We start from the raw sequence: 19633 nt of genomic DNA, 5'->3' as shown, positions 1-19633 counted from the left end.
GAAAGACAGCTAAAAACAAAGCCAAAAACGTAGCTCAGCAAGCAACTCTCACAGAGTACCATGTCGTCTTTAAGAATTATTAGGTACCAAATCAGTATAGAATCATCAAAAAATTGGAGCGCTATAGAATAAATAAGCTGGTGAATGCTTCATGCTTCACTGAATGTGGTAAAGAAAGACGTGATGGTAGTTTTGTTATAAAATATGAAACGCAATATCAAGCGTGTTAGGCTAAGTTGTTACCTGAAGATTAAGAGTGAAGAAAGCAGTGATTGATGAAAAATGATGGAAGAAAAATGGTTGAAGAAAAAAGAAGGAAGAAATATTATTGAAGAAAAATGATTGAAGAAAAATGATTGAAGAAAAATGATTGAAGGAAAAAATGTTTGAAGAAATTATGATGTAGGATCGAGAGATGTATCGAGGAAGGAAACAATTCTGGTATCGATACACTGAATGAGCAGAAGACACTGTTTTTACAAGTCGATATTCTCCATGACGTCAGAGTCACCTGACCTGGTGACGTGTGACGACACTCATCAAGATTGGCTGACCAAGGGTCAATGTCCTTCACTATAGTGCAGCGAATGAATTTAGTCACGTCAGGTCTAACATAAGTTTGTTCATGACTGTATGATGATGTGGTCAGTCTATGGAAGATGACGGTGTATTTCATGGTCAGACATTAGTTAGGATAGGTTTAATTTGGACCAACAAAAAATCCAGTTTTCAGTGAAGTTTTAGACCGCTGGTGGAAAACCCGGACATAAAATTATTTTCCGGGTTATGTAAAATAAACCTTAATACTCAAATACAACGTATATTAAAAATATGATTAGTTTTCAGACGTAGTTTAAGAGGCATTCACTATTGAAAACAGATCGTTTACGCAAATATTGGTATATATTTGTATATATTACGATATTCGCTTTAAGCTTTTTTTTTTTTGCAGAAATAATGTGTTTACTCTGATCACATACTAGATCTATGTAAGAATTCTCATCACAATTTTGTCAGGAATAGATATTCATCTTGTCCGGTTTTCCCACCAAGCAGATTTGTACTTTGGTACTGTGCCAAGCACATCTGTACTTTGGTACTGTGCCAAACGGATTTGTACTTTAGTACTCTGCCAAGCGGATCTGTACTTTGGTACTGTGCCAAGCATATCTGTACTTTGGTACTGTGCCAAACGGATCTGTACTTTGGTACTGTGCCAAGCACATCTGTACTTTGGTACTGTACCAAGCGGATTTGTACTTTAGTACTCTGCCAAGCGGATCTGTACTTTGGTACTGTGCCAAGCATATCTGTACTTTGGTACTGTGCCAAACGGATCTGTACTTTGGTACTGTGCCAAGCACATCTGTACTTTGGTACTGTGCCAAGAGTATCTGTACCTTGGCACTGTGCCAAGTTGATCTGTACTTTGGTACTGTGCCAAACGTGTGAGTGAACAACCAAACGCGTGTGTAGCTCTACTTCAACAGAACCACGTCATGTGCCACTAAAAAATCTGCCCTAGTTCGCCATGTATGACCTTGGAGATCTGATCCCCTGAGCCCAGAGATACTGACCATGTGACCACGTGATTTGTGTAACCATGTAGCCACATCACTGGTATAACCACGTGACCCCGCCATCACCAAAGTGTACCCAACCTGACGTAGGTTCGCCCTATGTCCCATGTAATGAAGATTAGCATTGCTAGTCTGTGCTGTTTCCTTCAGTTTCTATCCTTTGCCGGCAAGTTCATGCGGATCTTCAACCTGATTTGCCTCATGTTCCTGCTGGGACACTGGAACGGCTGCCTGCAGTTCTTGATCCCCATGATCCAGGACTACCCCAACGACTGCTGGGTAGCTATAGAAGAGCTCAAGGTGAGGCACGTGATCATACCCCCCCTGGATGGTACCCGCCCCCGTCTTCTCCACGAACTTTCTCTCCTCTCTGTAACGTTGTGTGTTTTTTTTCACCCCCCTTGACCCCCTGCTCGCTTCTCTTAATCTCGCAGTTTCTAGCTCTAGCAGGCAAGTTTATGAGAATCTTCAACCATATATGCCTCATGTTGCTCATCGGTCACTGGAACGGTTGCCTCCAGTTTCTTGTGCCTCTCATCCAAGACTTTCCCACCGATTGCTGGGTCTCGACTGAAGGGTTGAAGGTACGTATTTGTTCAGAGACAGAGATACACATTCATCACTAAACGCTCAATAATTTATGTACGGCTAGTTCTAATATAACAAAGCTTAGACACCTAATCCTTGCCTAAATCTGCAAATGGTACGTATAGAATAGACTAGCTTCACTTAGTTAGTGGCGAGTTAAGAAATCGTTTCGCTAGCTTGCTAGATTTTGTGTCTATAATCTTTTAATCCATACAGTAAGGAGTAGAGTTAATTGCAATACATTTTTTTTAAATAAGTTAAGTTTAAAGGGAAGATTACCTACAGGGGAGACAAGTAACAAGGTACGTTCTGTGTCTTCTCTATTATGGCCCCTTGTTGTTGAGTAACTCGCTTTCAACTCTCTCATTGTCCTTTCTTTATTTTACTTTATCGCTTCAGCGTAGCCAGTGAATGTTTGCTTTTGTGTTGTTTCGTTTCTTTGACATTTCAATTTCATTCAATTACTTTTGCAATTAAGTAATGTATATAAAAGCTTGTGATTAGATATAACGTAAATTATGCAACTTGTATAAAGATAGGCCATGCTTTAGAGGTAGACGATAACAGTGTGACCAAACCTAATATAATTAAAACGGTAGAGAAATTTTAAATTTTTTTTTATTCTGCTGGAATAAAACTTTGTTTAATGGGATAGACACGTTCTTTGACTAGATGTTGAACACACAGGAGTTTCCCCAGATCCAGGCGTTACTAAACGCCCCCCCTCCCTCCCTCCCTCCATACCCAACCCACACCCACACCAACACAAACACACTCCTTGTTACCTTTACACCCACACACACACACACACACACACACACATACATACACACATACATACATACAAACTTACGTACAAATTCAGGACCAGATAACCTCCATGGGGAGGGGTGCACTCCTACATTTTGGCGCCCTCTCTAGAAATATCTACCCAAAAGAACAAGCACGGCGCCCCCTTTATAAATATCTGTGAAACATTCTGTGAACTTGATTATATCGATTGATGGATGATCCAACCCTGTAGACAGAAACACAACCCGACTCAGGTTTATACTCGGATGTATAGACAGACTGTATAGTTGCAACCATCCCACACTAGGCAGGAACCTTATCTATCCACCACACAGGTACATCTAGCTAATAACTACCCACCACACACAATCACAATACAACACACACACAATAACACTACCACAAATTTTAGAGCCCGCACACACTGTCATACGACTAATAAAACAGACATCACACACGAAGTCACACTACCACAACACAGACACAACACCATCACTAAACACACACACACAGTCACGCTTCCACAAAGCACAAGACACAGTCCGTTCCACAGACCACACACATCAGCCCACCACTGTGTTGGTCCAGCCCTCCCATGGACCACCACCTACAGACCACACACATCAGCCCACCACTGTGTTGGTCCAGCCCTCCCATGGACCACCACCTACAGACCACACACATCAGCCCACCACTGTGTTGGTCCAGCCCTCCCATGGACCACCACCTACAGACCACACACACCAGCCCACCACTGTGTTGGTCCAGCCCTCCCATGGACCACCACCCACAGACCACACACATCAGCCCACCACTGTGATGGTCCAGCCCTCCCATGGACCACCACCCACAGACCACACACACCAGCCCACCACTGTGTTGGTCCAGCCCTCCCATGGACCACCACCTACAGACCCCACACCAGCCCACCACTGTGATGGTCCAGCCCTCCCATGGACCACCACCCACAGACCACACACACCAGCCCACCACTGTGTTGGTCCAGCCCTCCCATGGACCACCACCCACAGACCACACACACCAGCCCACCACTGTGTTGGTCCAGCCCTCCCATGGACCACCACCCACAGACCACACACACCAGCCCACCACTGTGTTGGTCCAGCCCTCCCATGGACCACCACCCACAGACCACACACACCAGCCCACTGTTGGTCCAGCCCTCCCATGGACCACCTACAGACCACACACATCAGCCCACCACTGTGATGGTCCAGCCCTCCCATGGACCACCACCTACAGACCACACACACCAGCCCACCACTGTGTTGGTCTAGCCCTCCCATGGACCACCACCTACACACAAATCAGCCCACCACTGTGTTGGTCTAGCCATCCCCTGCAACATGCTAAAGTCCTGATGAGAGTGCAGCGACTATCGATTTCCCATTCAAATCACGCGAAACGAGCGAGGCGAGAAAAAAAAATACACGACTGGCTTGCACATTTCAATGTTTCAATTAGTTTTAAAATAACCTTACTCTAATGGCCAGTACACATCTCCCATGTGTTTACCTGTGGTATAAATTTCTTTGAATCCTCAAATCACCTTTCTGTTCATCAAATACACGCGTAAACTTGGGTTTTGTTTATAGTGCAAGGTTAAAGGTTACATTGAATAACTTCATTAGATTATTGTTGATTCGTACTTTAATTACTCGTTAAAAATTTGAAAAATAAGTGCGATTTTTTTGTTTTCTTTTGAAATCATGATTTGAAGTAATAATTAAGCTAAGCTAATTTAGTGTAGTATATACAATTTGTATTTCTAAATGTTTTCTTATACCTAGCATAACATAAACCAGTAGAAAAATGGATGATTATAAATCAATTTTTTTTTCTCATTGCTCTGTTTTAAAACTTCTGTGTGTTCAACAACTTCTTAAAATATTTTGTTGATAATTGGGTGTCATACAATCTCCTTATCTCTTTGTCCATTCCCTCTCCATTTACACACACACATATATATATATATATATATATATATATATATATATATATATATATATATATATGTATATATATATATATATATATATATATATATATATATATATATATATATATATATATATATAAAAGCAATTATGCTTATGTAATTATTTAGGTGTTTAGTATTTTACGTACTATAATTAAATGTTATATAATATTATATATTTATAGAAACATGTATATGCATATATTTATTTATTTATTTCTATGCTATTATGGGCGCTAGAAGTGTATGTCATGTAGTTGGCTACAGAAGCCAGCCTTGGAATTACTTAAATACCAAAAGACCTACAGATTGAAAGAAATTGAACACTTCAAAACTGAACTTCAGTTTTAAATTACCTAACGCCCTATCTTGGTTGACTGCAACAAATTATTCTTCCAGCGCCCATGACTATGTGTTGTCGTTAAGAATGTGTTGTGTGTGATGTTGGTTCTGACCGTGTCTGTCCATGACTGCCTGTTGTGTATAAGAATGTGTTGTGTGTGATGTTGGTTCTGACCGTGTCTGTCCATGACTGCCTGTTGTGTATAAGAATGTGTTGTGTGTGATGTTGGTTCTGACCGTGTCTGTCCATGACTATGTGTTGTCGTTAAGAGTGTGTTGTGTGATGATGGTTCTGACCGTGTCTGTGATTGCCCTCCACAGAAGGCCCACTGGGCTGAGCAGTACACGTTCGCGCTGTTCAAGGCCCTGTCCCACATGCTGTGTATCGGCTACGGTCGGTTCCCGCCCCAGAACATGACGGACACCTGGCTGACCATCCTGAGCATGCTGAGTGGCGCCACCTGCTACGCCCTCTTCCTGGCCCACACCACGGCCCTCATCCACTCCTTCGACACGTCCAGGCGCCAGTACAATGAGAAGGTAGGTCAAGGTCAAACGTGATTCCATCATTTCCGGCAGGGAGTTATGGAAGATCTGTTTTGGCTCATATCTCTAACTTAAGGAAAAACCCTTGCCTTAACCATACTCTATAAATAGATCCAGGGGTGGACTGGTCTGCCGTCTACAGGGCCCCCAAGAGAATATCTCTGTAGGCCCCCTAGAACGGCGCATAAATAGCCCTATTAGTGTTTTCTTTTTTAAAAAGTGTTGGTATTTCACCGTTTCACCATTCCTTCATACCAATGCATAAAATCAGGTTTTGATGGAGAAAAAAATGCACATTGAAAAGAAATGTTCAATCTTGGGTTGGGGGCCCTTTTAAAATTAACCGGGCCTATTGGGCATAGCTAGTCCACATATGAATATACCCATATTTTCAATTATATCTTAACATATCACTAATCATATGGACTCAAACCTTGATAATATAGACTAAAGAACTACTGAATTGTCTTGCCAACCCTAAAGCTTCTAGATCATCTATCTTGTATCTTTCCTATGTAACCAGATATTTTGGTCCAGGACTCATGTTTTATTTCTTGTTATTGTCTGAGGTTTTATTTTTATACTTTAGCTCGAAATAGAAATGTCACTAAACCTAAAAAAAAGTGAACAACTGACAAGATTGGCTACTCTGTCATTCCTGAGGCGTTATAAATTATAAATCACCTTTATTTTTGGACGCTCTCTTGTGTCGTCTGGTGTTTCTACCTTGTTTCTTGGTTTATAATTTATAGCTCCATCTAGTCCTCTCTTTATTCCAGTCGTGTGCCAAGTAGCTACTCAAAACACATTTTAAATTCGGGAATTGCCGCATCAGCATCAGCCCGTTTAGAAATCTAATGCATCACTGGCTAAAGTGGGGCAATAAAAGTAAACAAAAACTTGCCCAACATGTAGATAAACTGTGCTTGAACTCATTCATTATTCCTGACGTGTTAACACTTAAGGTCATTTATGTGAGTCAGATATACTTATCTTGGAAATATATTTGGAAGTTTGTGGATTTTTTAAGTCCTTGAAATATTGCACAGTCGAATCTGCCTGGATTGCTTTGTTTTATTATCTAGACCGGAATTTTACCGTCTTTTTTATCCAATTTTACTTTTTGTTTAAATAAAACAGCTATAACAGCAATCTAATAAAATATTTATACACACTGTCGCCCCTCTGATTTGAACACATCCCCCACCCTGTCTCCCCTCTGTTCTCAAATGAACACATCCCCACCCTGTCTCCCCTCTGTTCTCCAATGAACACATTCCCCACCCTCTCTACCCTATGATCTCCAATAAACACATCCCCCACCCTGTCTCCCCTCTGTTCTCCAATGAACACATCCCCTACCCTGTCTCCCCTCTGTTCTCAAATGAACACATCCCCTATCCTGCCTCCCCTCTGTTCTCAAATGAACACATCCCCAACCCTGTCTCCCCTCTGTTCTCCAATGAACACATCCCCAACCCTGTCTCCCCTCTGTTCTCAAATGAACACATCCCTACTTTGAGAGAGACAGATTGTATTTTAATAGCGCCACAAAAAGCTTTCAAGGAGAGGGAGGGGCTGGTGTATGGCAAATCATTTCAGGGCAACATAATGACCAGCTTTCCTTTTTTCGTAAACAAAATAAAACTCCCTTTTTCAACGCACATTTTTAACGAAATACAGATGGACCTTACGAAACCAAGACACATTTACACCGGTTAAAGCTATAATTAAACCCTTCACAAAATTGGACTAAATGGGGATAAAATACACGTCAGTCACGTGTTTGGTTGTTTACTAATCTGTCTGTCATTTACTAACCCAGCAACCGAAACATTGGTTAGTAGTCAGTCAGTACAAGCATACCTATTTTATTTAGCAGACGACAAATTCACAAAATACTACCATTATCTGTTTGCTGTAGGCAAAGAACATGACGTCATCGAAATCAGCTGTTTCTAAAGTTTCTATAAAAATCCCCCTAGAAAAGTGGGTATAATCGCATCCATTCTTGGAAAATGTTTTCCCTGGCTTTTTAGTGACGTATTTTATTAGCAATAAACTGACAACAATAGAACTGAACTATCAACATTGATAGAGGAAAATACACCGTAAAAACTTTCTATTACCTGGCCAACATTTATAGGCACTCGAAGCTTCCTGGTGTTGTGCAATAGAACCTTGCCGGTTAGGACGACAAAACACTACCGGTTAGGACGACAAAACAATACCGGTTAGGACGACAAAACACTGCCGGTTAGGACGACAAAACACTGCCGGTTAGGACAATTAAAGACTGCCGGTTAGGACGACGAAAAAAACACTGCCGGTTAGGACAATTAAAGACTGCCGGTTAGGACGACAAAACTGTGCCGGTTAGGACGACAAAACAGTGCCGGTTAGGACGACAAAGCAGTGCCGGTTTAGATGACAAACATTGCCGGTTAGGACGACAAAACAATACCGGTTAGGACGACAAAACAGTGCCGGTTTAGATGACAAACATTGCCGGTTAGGGCGAAAAAATTCTTCCGGTTCAGGACAACAAAACACTCCGGTTTGGAAATAACTACAATCACTATTCCAGACGTTTAGCTCGGAGCTAAGCACAGGCCAATTTTGTTCTACTGTTGACGATAGACAGTATTGTGACTATTGTTGACGACAGACAGTATTGTGACTATTGTTGACGACAGACAGTATTGTGACTATTGTTGGCTACAAAAAGTATTGTGACTATTGTTGGCTACAAAAGTATTGTGACTATTGATTACGAAAGTTTATGTGTAGCTTGAATGAAAAGCTAGGCTAAATGTGAAGCTAGGCTAAATGTGAAGCTAGGCTAAATGTGAAGCTAGGCTAAATGTGAAGCTAGGCTAAATGTGAAGCTAGGCTAAATGTGAAGCTAGGCTAAATGTGAAGCTAGGCTAAATGTGAAGCTAGGCTAAATGTGAAGCTAGGCTAAATGTGAAGCTAGGCTAAATGTGAAGCTAGGCTAAATGTGAAGCTAGGCTAAATGTAAAGCTAGGCTAAATGTGAAGCTAGGCTAAATGTGAAGCTATGATTAATGTGAAGCTAGGCTAAATTAGGAGCAAGGATACATTTGGAGCTAGGTTAAATTAGGAAAAAGGATAAATTTAGAGGTAGGCTAAATGTTGAGATAGGCTAAATATTGAGCTAGTCTGGATGTGAATTTAAGAAATGTTGAATAAGAAAGTAGTTTCAATGTGCAGTTAGGTTATATGTTGAGCTAAGTTAACGTGGATGAGAATCTTATCTAAATGTTGAGCTTGAATGAATGAGAAACTATGCTAAATGGAGCCAGACCGAATGTAGGGCTAGGCTTAACACGGGGCAGGACTAAGACGAATTGTAGCGTATATTTTCCCTCAATGTAGATTCGATATGACCCAGGGGAACTTGGGTTGGTTATAACCAGGCAGTGATGGATTTGGCCCAGAACAACAACGAAAAAAAGTAGTCGATTATCTCCACTTGAGTGTAGAGGCACTGATCTCATGCACGTTTAGCACATTTTGTATTTCACCTGAACATGGAAAGGTAATTATGACAAAAGGGCTTTAAAAATGTTTGTGTTCCGAGTGACGTCATCACCAATGCTAAAAGCAAACAAAATAATTCTATAAAATTCAAAAGTATGCGTCTATGTAAAATCGAATCTTATATTCTAACTACTTTTAAATACAATAATTTAAATTCCGAAAATTGCGTTTAATACGTCAATGCACAAAATTGTTTTTTAAATGTACTGATAAATCTTGGGTGTATAAAAATAGCAGCACCCGCGAGACTATTTTTCAAAACTAACCAACGTTTCCGACACGATTTATATAGGTCTTTTACAAATGTACTGGGTGGCGGGGTAGGGGGTGGGGGTGAGGCTAACGTAAAGATCGATATCAATCATGGACGGGGGTAATAAAAGCTGGAAAATTCTAGACCAGAGGACACTGCTTGAAGTTAGCGTACTGGTCCCGCCGGTTGCCCTTTATAGACCACTGCAAGGGAGACTATCAAAGCTTATTAACCAGGCAGCAGTTTGAAAATCTATTTGGATTACTTATCGTGGGGCATTGATTGGAAGGGAGATAATACCCAAAGGCTAGGACTGGCTCGAGTGTTGGGAATGTGAGGGAATTTATTGCTGAAGTTTTGGTGGTATAGGTGTTGCTATAGAGTTAGGTTGGGATAGGGATGGACGTTGGAGGGGAGGGGGGGGGGTGTGGCCCGTGTGTAGAGTTAGGTGGGGATAGGGCTGAATGTTGGTAAGGGTGTGGCCTGTGTGAAGTAAGGTGGGGATAGGGCTGGATGTTGGAAGGGGTGGGGCCTTTGTGTAGATGTAGGTGGGGATAGGGCTGGATGTTGGAAGTGGTGGGGCCTTTGTGTAGGTGTAGGTGGGGATAGGGCTGGATGTTGGAAGGGGTGGGGCCTTTGTGTAGATGTAGGTGGGGATAGGGCTGGATGTTGGAAGGGGCGGGGCCTGTGTGTAGATGTTGGTGGGGATAGGGCTGGATGTTGGAAGGGGTGGGGCCTGTGTGTAGATGTTGGTGGGGATAGGGCTGGATGTTGGAAGGGGTGGGGCCTGTGTGTAGATGTTGGTGGGGATAGGGCTGGATGTTGGAAGGGGTGGGGCCTGTGTGTAGATGTTGGTGGGGATAGGGCTGGATGTTGGAAGGGGTGGGGCCTGTGTGTAGATGTTGGTGGGGATAGGGCTGGATGTTGGAAGGGGTGGGGCCTGTGTGTAGATGTTGGTGGGGATAGGGCTGGATGTTGGAAGGGGTGGGGCCTGTGTGTAGATGTTGGTGGGGATAGGGCTGGATGTTGGAAGGGAGTGAGGAGTAATGACCTCTGGTTACAGGTTAAACGATTTAATAATTCAGTCCAAATTTTATCAGATGAAAATGATATGATAGTATCCTCTACGTTATCACAATGATAATAATGAGATACTGCCGCTACTACTACATAACTGAATGATTTCACGGACAAGCACAAATTGTGTGTGAGTAGTGCTGGTCACTAGGCTGATGCTGTGTAGTGGCTATTTAACTAACCGCAAGCACTCAGCCGCTCTTATTACTGTAAACCTCAGACTTGTGTGTACCTTTTACCGTACAAACCTCACATTTTAGCCGCCCCTGTTATTGGCTATTAAACTTACTGTAAAACCTCACATTTTAGCCACTCTAGTTATTGGCTATTAAACTTACTGTAAAACCTCACATTTTAGCCGCCACTGTTATTGGCTATTAAACTTACTGTAAAACCTCACATTTTAGCCACTCTAGTTATTGGCTATTAAACTTACTGTAAAACCTCACATTTTAGCCGCCCCTGTTATTGGCTATTAAATTTACTGTAAAACCTCACATTTTAGCCACTCTAGTTATTGGCTATTAAACTTACTGTAAAACCTCACATTTTAGCCGCCCCTGTTATTGGCTATTAAACTTACAGTAAAACTTCACATTTTAGCCGCCCCTGTTATTGGCTATTAAACTTACAGTAAAACTTCACATCTTAGCCGCCCCTGTTATTGGCTATTAAACTTACAGTAAAACTTCACATTTTAGCCGCCCCTGTTATTGGCTATTAAACTTACAGTAAAACTTCACATTTTAGCCGCCCCTGTTATTGGCTATTAAACTTACAGTAAAACTTCACATTTTAGCCGCCCCTGTTATTGGCTATTAAACTTACAGTAAAACCTCACATCTTAGCTGTCCCTGATATTGGCTATTAAACGTACTGTAAAACCTCACATCTGAGCTGTCCCTGTTATTGGCTATTAAACTTACAGTAAAACTTCACATTTTAGCCGCCCCTGTTATTGGCTATTAAACTTACTGTAAAACCTCACATCTTAGCTGTCCCTGATATTGGCCCCTACAATTTACCGTTAACCCCCATGCCTCAGCTGTTCGGTAAATTGAAAACAAAATCTAATTTCCCTCCCTTCTGGTACCCTGCGCTCCATGACGCCACACCATTTGTCAAAAATCTGGCCAAGACAGGAAATACGAGGGGATAATTGCATTCGTGAATGAATAAAAATGTTATTATCAGAAGTGATGAGAAATATAATATAACAGTGAGTTCAAATCATGAGTTATTTCAACACGATATTCTTAATCGTTCCTCCTGTGGGGTATTTGCCTACAATACTAAAACGTGATGTAAGTTCAAGAACTTCATAATCCAACTGAAAACAGTAACTGTATTGAGAAAGTTAGTGAATGACGAACTACATAAACCAGTTTTTTTCTAGACTGCTTACTCAAACGTCTCGAGTTAGGACATGTGTTCAAGTCAGTAGAACGTCCCTGAGTCCATCCAGCTCTGATGGGTACCTAACTTACGTTAGGGAAAGTAAAGGCGGCTGGGAATAGTGCTGACCATACTATCATTTCATATGCCGAGGTCACAGAAACAGGTTCGTCAGGTTCGAAAAGGTAACTTAAATTTTAGTAGTAAAGCAGGTTGTGTATTGAGAAAGTCTGTAAACAAAGAACAGAACCCAATGGCTATAACAGTTGTTATGTATTGAGGAATTCTGTAAACGAATAACATATGACTAACAGTTGCTATATATTAAGAAAGTCTGTAAACGAACAACATATGACTATAACAGTTGCTATATATTAAGAAAGTCTGTAAACGAACAACATATGACTATAACATTTGCTATATATTAAGAAAGTCTGTAAACGAACAACATATGACTATAACAGTTGCTATATATTAAGAAAGTCTGTAAACGAACAACATATGACTATAACAGTTGCTATATATTAAGAAAGTCTGTAAACGAACAACATATGATTATAACAGTTGCTATATATTAAGAAAGTCTGTAAACGAACAACATATGACTATAACAGTTGCTATATATTAAGAAAGTCTGTAAACGAACAACAAATGACTATAACAGTTGCTATATATTAAGAAAGTCTGTAAACGAACAACATATGACTACAACAGTTGCTTTATATTAAGAAAGTCTGTAAACGAACAAAACCGTTATTGCTAGCACATGTGAGAGCCGTGGTTAAAAGCTCAGGTCAAGATGACCTTGTTTATACGCTTCTGACATTTTTATTTAGCACTGGTCAGAATCCCAATAACATTTTTCAATTCCAAGTTGAGCCGGCACTATTTTTACCCAGACAGCTCTGTATTTATTAGCGTAAGGTTACAAACTTCACTGACAAAACTAGTTCCGGCTTTTTTTGACGTCATGAATTATGTATTAATTGACAATTCAAATATGCTGCATTTGGCTCATTAATCGTTCAATAATTCGTTGATGACTTTCTAAAACAATATAACAACTGGGTCTATTTTCGAAGCTACCATTTACTATGACTTAGTCTATACCCCCCCCCTAACCTCCTCACACCCCCCCCCCCACCCCCCAGGGATGTATTGAACGTGAATCATATTTACCCCCAAGCCGTTCTACCTCACGGAATGACATACAAAACAATTTTTTTATCATACAGTCTGATCTAATTCTCCAAAATTACTGTAGGTAATTGTACCTCTAGTCCTCCGAGCACTGCAAGTTGAATCCGAACGAATTCGGAACTTCATTACAGAAAACAGCCTGCCACGAGGGCTGGAGTGCTAGTAGAGGATGTTCCATAGCCCTCACAGAATACAGTTTGGTGATGATGTTTCGGGAATATTCAATGGCTAATAGAGTTTCTATTGATAGAGTTATTATAGTTACGACGGAGTATGAAATTTTAATCACATCCGTTTATTGTTTTTCGTGAGCGGGAGTTTATTTATAGAAGAAAGATGGCGACTTGATGATGTAATCGTGACGACTAAAAGTAGGGTACAAGTTTTTTTTTCTTACTTGAGTTGTTAAGTGGGGAAGAGTGGTGGCTGGGGGGAGTGTGGGGAGTAGGCTGAGGGTGGGGAGTGGGCTGAGGGTGGGGAGTGGGTGGGGAGTGGGCTGAGGGTGGGGAGTGGGTTAAGGATGGGGATTGGGGAGTGGGCTGAGGGTGGGGAGTGGGCTGAGGGTGGGGAGTGGGTTGAGGGTGGGGATTGGGGAGTGAGCTGAGGGTGGGGAGTGGGTTGAGGGTGGGGAATGATTTTATGTTGGGGAGTGAGTTGATGGTGGGGAGTAGGCTGAGGGTGGGGAGTGGGGAATGAGCTGAGGGTGTGGAGTGGGTTAAGGGTGGGGAGTGGGTTGAGGGTGGGGAGTGGGGAATGAGCTGAGGGTGTGGAGTGGGTTAAGGGTGGGGAGTGGGTTGAGGGTGGGAAGTGGGGAATGAGCTGAGGGTGTGGAGTGGGTTGAGGGTGGGTAGTGGGTTGAGAGTGGTGAGTGGGGGGATGGGTGGGAAGTCATGTGATGATGGGGAGTGGGCTGAGGGTAGAGAGCAAGGGGGTGGTAACAAACTTACTGAGAAAAAATCTGTACATAAGACTTAACTCTTCAGCCTTCTTTGAGAATGGCTGCAATCATGCGATTGTTCTAGAACAAGATGTCGTGGCTGCAATCATGCGATTGTTCTAGAACAAGATGTCGTCTTAATTTGAAATAATTCTCTTCCCATGCTTGGGGGCTATTAACGTGACGTCAGCATATTAGTGATGAGTCTGGAACACAGGGGGAGATAATCAATGCTTTAATTAGGTAGCCGTCCTTTGTGAACTCTAAGCTTTCTTTTTGCCATTCTAATGAGAGAAACTGAATGGTGAACATGACCCAATACAGGTTTGAATATGACATTTGTTATAGCTTTCATTCATCTGTCCTGAATTATTAGATTTTTTTTCTATGAATACATAAAAAGTTAAAAGCTTGTCTCTCTCTCTCTCTCTCTCTCTCTATATATATATATATATATATATATATATATATATATATATATATATGTAACCGAGTCTAGTTGCATCTTCTGCTCGACAACGCCAAATGTAACGAGTCTATTTGCTTGTAGTGCCAAATGTTAACGAGTGTATTTACTCAGTCTACACAACATCGACCACAATATAGATACTCGAAGATGCAGGTTTACCATTGATCCTTTTATTACATGAATCAAAAAGAAATGCTTCACAATAATATAATGAATCAACTGACCCCCAACCGTCCTCACTAGTCTTCACATAACCGAATGCACATGTCTATCGTCCCTATTAACACAATACGTCTAACCCGTTCAGTAACCAACTTGATACTGCCACACTTCTACTCTCTGACTGACTGACTGACTTTCTCAGCTGTCGCCTTCCTATATATCCCTTCGTATTCGTAATCGTATTCGTACTCGTTGCATCAGAATATTAATTGCGCAGCTTCTGTCATACAATCCGATTAATAAACCATCTGCACTGTTACGTCAGCCTGTGAACTGCGCAGCGGCTTTGTCGTATCGTTATCAGCCCAACATCTGCACTATTGCATCAGACTGTAATACGTTGTTAACCATAGTATGGTAACTACCCTAGTTACATCCACCCCCGCCTTTTTTTGTGTGTTTTCAACCACAAACAACGCTTGGCAGGTGCACTCCTTCAATGTCAAAAGCACCGCCGTAAAAAAAAATTATTGTTCCACTCACTGTCAATGTCGTCACATTCGTAAAAGATTGACAGTTATCACTATTTCACATGTCAAATGTGTCTTCATCATATTCCTCAGACACAAAGCAGTTCTAGAATTCACATCCACCCTTTTTCGTTTGGTGCCTTCACCAGTTCAATTTTCTAACTTTTTTGAACAGTCTGTTCTCATCCCAGCGCGACCATGAAAGAATTGATGGTTGCTGACGAAAAATTTCGTATTCTTTCTGTTTCTCACACTTCTCCGCGGACCACTTATCTGATGGTCTACTGTCTCTCTGCTTCTGGGAGGAACGGGATCCTCTTTGTTGCCGTTATCCTCCACTTGTGTATCGCTGTTGTGCTGTTGATGGTGACATGGTTCCGGGATGGGTATGTGAATTTCCGTTATAGTTTCCGGTTCCCTAATTGTCTTAGGTTTCCTTGTGTGTACCTGCTCTTCTTGACTATGACAATATTTCTTTAATTGAGCAATATTCGCCCACCGATCCGGTTTGGTGTGATTGATGGGTCTTATCTTAAAGGGGCCACCTGCTACTTTAGGCATCTCCACGACTTGCCATATCTCCTGTCCCCAGAGGTCGTGGATTTTGTTTCTGCCTAACGGGTGGCTACGCAGTAATACCCTGTCGTTCAGTTTGAGTGGCGGGTCCTTTGTCTGTACCGGCGGTTCCCTTCGCCGTGCTTCATGTTCTAGTCTTTCCTGTACCACCCTGTACATTTCTCTAATTCGTCTCATATGTTCATTCACATATTCCAGTGCGGTGTATGAGCCAGTCATACTTTCCTTTTTTCCTAGGAACAAGTCAAGAGGGAGTCGAGCCTCCCGTCCGAACAGTAACATGTGTGGCGAAAAGCCGGTTGTGGCATGGGGGGTGCAGTTGTATAAATATACCAACTCTGGGAGAAAATCAGGCCAACGTTTTTTCTGTTCAGGTTCTAGAGTACGCAGCAAATTATGCATGCTGCGGTTGAACCGCTCGCACTGTCCGTTTCCTTTCGGATTAAATGTGGTTGTTCTAGATTTGTTGATCCCGTAGTGGCTGCACAGTTGGTTAATTACTTCTGACTCGAAGGCCCTTCCTTGGTCAGAGTGTAATTGTATTGGTATGCCATATTTGGTGAACCAGTGTTCTATTAAGACTTTTGCCACTGTTTTGGCAGTCTGATCTCGTGTGGGCACCGCAACAGTCCATTTGGTGAATACATCAGTCATTACCAACACATGTTCCGTCCCATCCGATGATTGCTCCAACGACGTAAAGTCCATAGCCACAATCTCTAGTGGTTTTGTCGCCAGTAGGTGTCCTGATGGCTGTCTCATTTTAACAACTGGCATTTTCGCATGCTGACACCTCACACAAGCCTCACAATGGCGTTTGACCTCCATCTCCATATTGGGCCAGTAACACCGCCGTCGTAATATTTTGTGCGTCCTGTCCTGACCCTGGTGTCCCGCCCTGCCATGTGCCAACTTTAGCACTTCTTCTCGTAACTGTCCAGGCACCACCACCTGGTGTATTGTCCCGTCTATTTGGTCATGAATTCTCCGCATGAGAACACCATCCTTTATACTGAGACGGTCCCACTGACTCAGTAGTTTCTTTGTTTCTCGACCAAACTGTTCTCTTTCCCTTTTTCCTGGGAATTTTTGTTTCTGGACGTGTTTCAATAGCGGCTGTAAGCCGCTATCCGTTCTATGGGCATCTCTTATCTCTTTGTGATTAAGGCAGTTAAAATCACTGATGTCTATATGTCCGGGCTCTGTGGAAATGTGCTCCACCCCGGTCTGCCCGTTTTGCATCACTTGCACCCCGTGAGGGATATCTGTTGACGCTCTGACCTCACATATTCCTGTCAGCGTTTCTTCCTCCTCATCGCCCGGTCTCTCGTAAGGATTCCTTGATAAGGCGTCCGCATTGCCATTGGACCGCCCCGGGCGATATTTTATCTCCAGGTCAAAGAGTGCCAATTCTGCTGCCCATCGCTGTTCGATGGATCCCAACTTTGCTGTCTGTAGGTGACTGAGGGGGTTATTGTCAGTGTATACCACACATTTAGCACCTAATAGATAGTCCCTGAATTTTTCAGTCACAGCCCATTTTAATGTCAAAAGTTCTAGTTTCATGGCGCTGTAATTTGTCATGTTCTTCTCTGATTCCTTCAGAGCTCGACTGGCATACGCAATAACCCTGAAACCTTGCTCTTGTTGTTGTGATAGTACAGCTCCCAGACCTTTAGAGCTGGCGTCAATTTCTAGCCGAAATGGTTTGTCAAAGTCTGCGTATCCTAATATCGGCGCCTCGGTCAAAGCATTTTTCAGTAGCTTAAACGAGTTCAGGCATTCCTCAGTCCATAATTCACCTATCAGTTGTGTTTTGCCTTTCTTTTTCTCCTTACTGTGTTTCTTTGTCATTTTGTTTACCAAGTCATGCAACGGTGCGGCAATTTTTGCAAAACCAGGTACAAATTTTCTATTATAGGAAGCAAAGCCCAAGAATGATCTGACCTCTACTGTGGTTGTTGGCTGTTTCCATTCTTTAACAGCTGCAATTTTATCTGGGTCAGTGGCGATGCCATCCGACGAAATCACATAACCCAAAAAACGTACCGATTTCAGACCAAAGCCACACTTGTCTGGGTTCAGCTTTACTCCTATCTCTCTAAGACGGAGAAACACTTGTTCTAATCTTTCTAGATGGTCCTCCCAAGTTTTTGAGTAAACTAGTATATCATCCAAGTACACCAACATTATTTGAAATAGAAAGTCACTCATAGTACTTTGCATTACTCGCTGGAATGTAGCAGGTGCATTAGCTAGACCAAACGGCATACGGGTCCACTCGTACAGTCCCAGTGGAGAAATAAATGCAGTCTTATGTTGATCGTTGGGGTGCATGGCCACTTGGTGGTAGCCGCTAGCCAAATCCAAGGTAGAAAAAAATCTTGCTCCCCCCAACGCATCAAGACATTCATCAATACGAGGCAAGGGGAATGCATCCCTTCTTGTGATATTGTTCAATTTCCGGTAATCACAACACAGTCTTATCTCCCCTGACTTCTTTTTTACCACTACTATCGGTGCCGCATACGGGCTCGTGCTGGTTGTAATAATTCCCTTTTTTTGTAGATCGTTCAGGTGTGCTTTCACCGCAGAGTAGTGACTTGGTGGTAATCTTCGATAAGGTTGCGCCACAGGCTTGTCTTGTAGTAAGGGTATCTGGTGTTTTATTACTTCCGTGTAACCCAAATCACCCTCGTACGAGGCAAATATATCCCTGTACTTATTCAGTAATTCATTTAATTTTGGGTCCTCAGTTTCCGGGAATGTATATGATCGGCCATCCTCTTTCTTCACCTCGGCCGTCACATTGACCGACCTAATTGTTACTTCATTACTGCTGGTATTGATCAGTTCGATGCACTGTGCCGACCTTTGTACCTCGACGTTCTGTGGTACTCCTACCAGAGTGTTAGGTGGTATAAAAATTTCCTCATCCAATACATTTGCCACTAATCCTTGAACCAGTCCATTTTCCGCTGATGTGTATGTCCTCAGTAACACGACGCCTGCCCTCAGTGCGGCGCCACATGGTTCTACCATCACATCACCATTCACACTTCTATCACCAATTTGTAATGTGATTGCCTTGACCGTGTTTGCCGGGACTGATGTCCTTCCTCTGGTCTTGGCAAACCTGGCCAACTTTGATCCCCGACTTGGTGTGGGCGATCCGACAATATTTGTAAGAAATTCTGGCAACTGGCCAAGGATATTCATGCCCAACAGGCAAGGTATATTTGACACATTTGTCTCTAGGTTGTGTTTCGTAACGAACACCCCAACCTGCTTCAACCTATGTCCCGCCACCACGACATCCGCCAGAAAATAACCACAGTATGGAATGGTTAGTCCATTAGCTGCCGTCAGGCGCATGCATGTGTCAGACCTTAACCTATGGTCTTTTCCTTTCATCCATTTGGTGTAAAATTGTTCCGTAATTGTCGTCACCTGGGAGCCTGTATCCACAATTGCCTTCACCGCGATGTCCCCGATCGTAATCACCATTTCGGGACAGACTCCCATCATTTTGTTTCTTGGGCCATAACCTCGCCCCTCTGTAGCCTGGCCCTGCCTTACAGAGGACGACCGTTTCCCCTGACAGTACCGTGCCATATGTCCGGG

General features: G+C 42.5%; 1 protein-coding gene across 5 annotated transcripts in view; it reads left to right on the top strand.

Annotated features, from left to right (window-relative positions):
• Positions 1–19633, top strand: part of LOC131947781 (potassium/sodium hyperpolarization-activated cyclic nucleotide-gated channel 4) — a 200287-nt gene that overhangs the window by 172706 nt on the left and 7948 nt on the right. For 3 of the 5 annotated variants that reach the window (XM_059309087.1, XM_059309088.1, XM_059309085.1), the window contains exons 6-7: positions 2015–2164; positions 5623–5841. In XM_059309087.1, coding sequence (XP_059165070.1) covers positions 2015–2164; positions 5623–5841 — 369 coding nt within the window. Of the gene's footprint in view, positions 1–1730; positions 1881–2014; positions 2165–5622; positions 5842–19633 lie in introns of all 5 variants that reach the window. The other 2 variants (XM_059309089.1, XM_059309084.1) reach the window with 1 other exon arrangement.

Source organism: Physella acuta, unplaced genomic scaffold (assembly GCF_028476545.2).
Source record: "Physella acuta isolate Inbredline_101_S28 unplaced genomic scaffold, ASM2847654v3 ptg000607l, whole genome shotgun sequence".
In the NCBI taxonomy this organism is placed as follows: domain Eukaryota; kingdom Metazoa; phylum Mollusca; class Gastropoda; family Physidae; genus Physella; species Physella acuta.
Note: the sequence above shows the minus strand (reverse complement) of the source record. Positions and strands in the feature narration are given on the sequence as shown.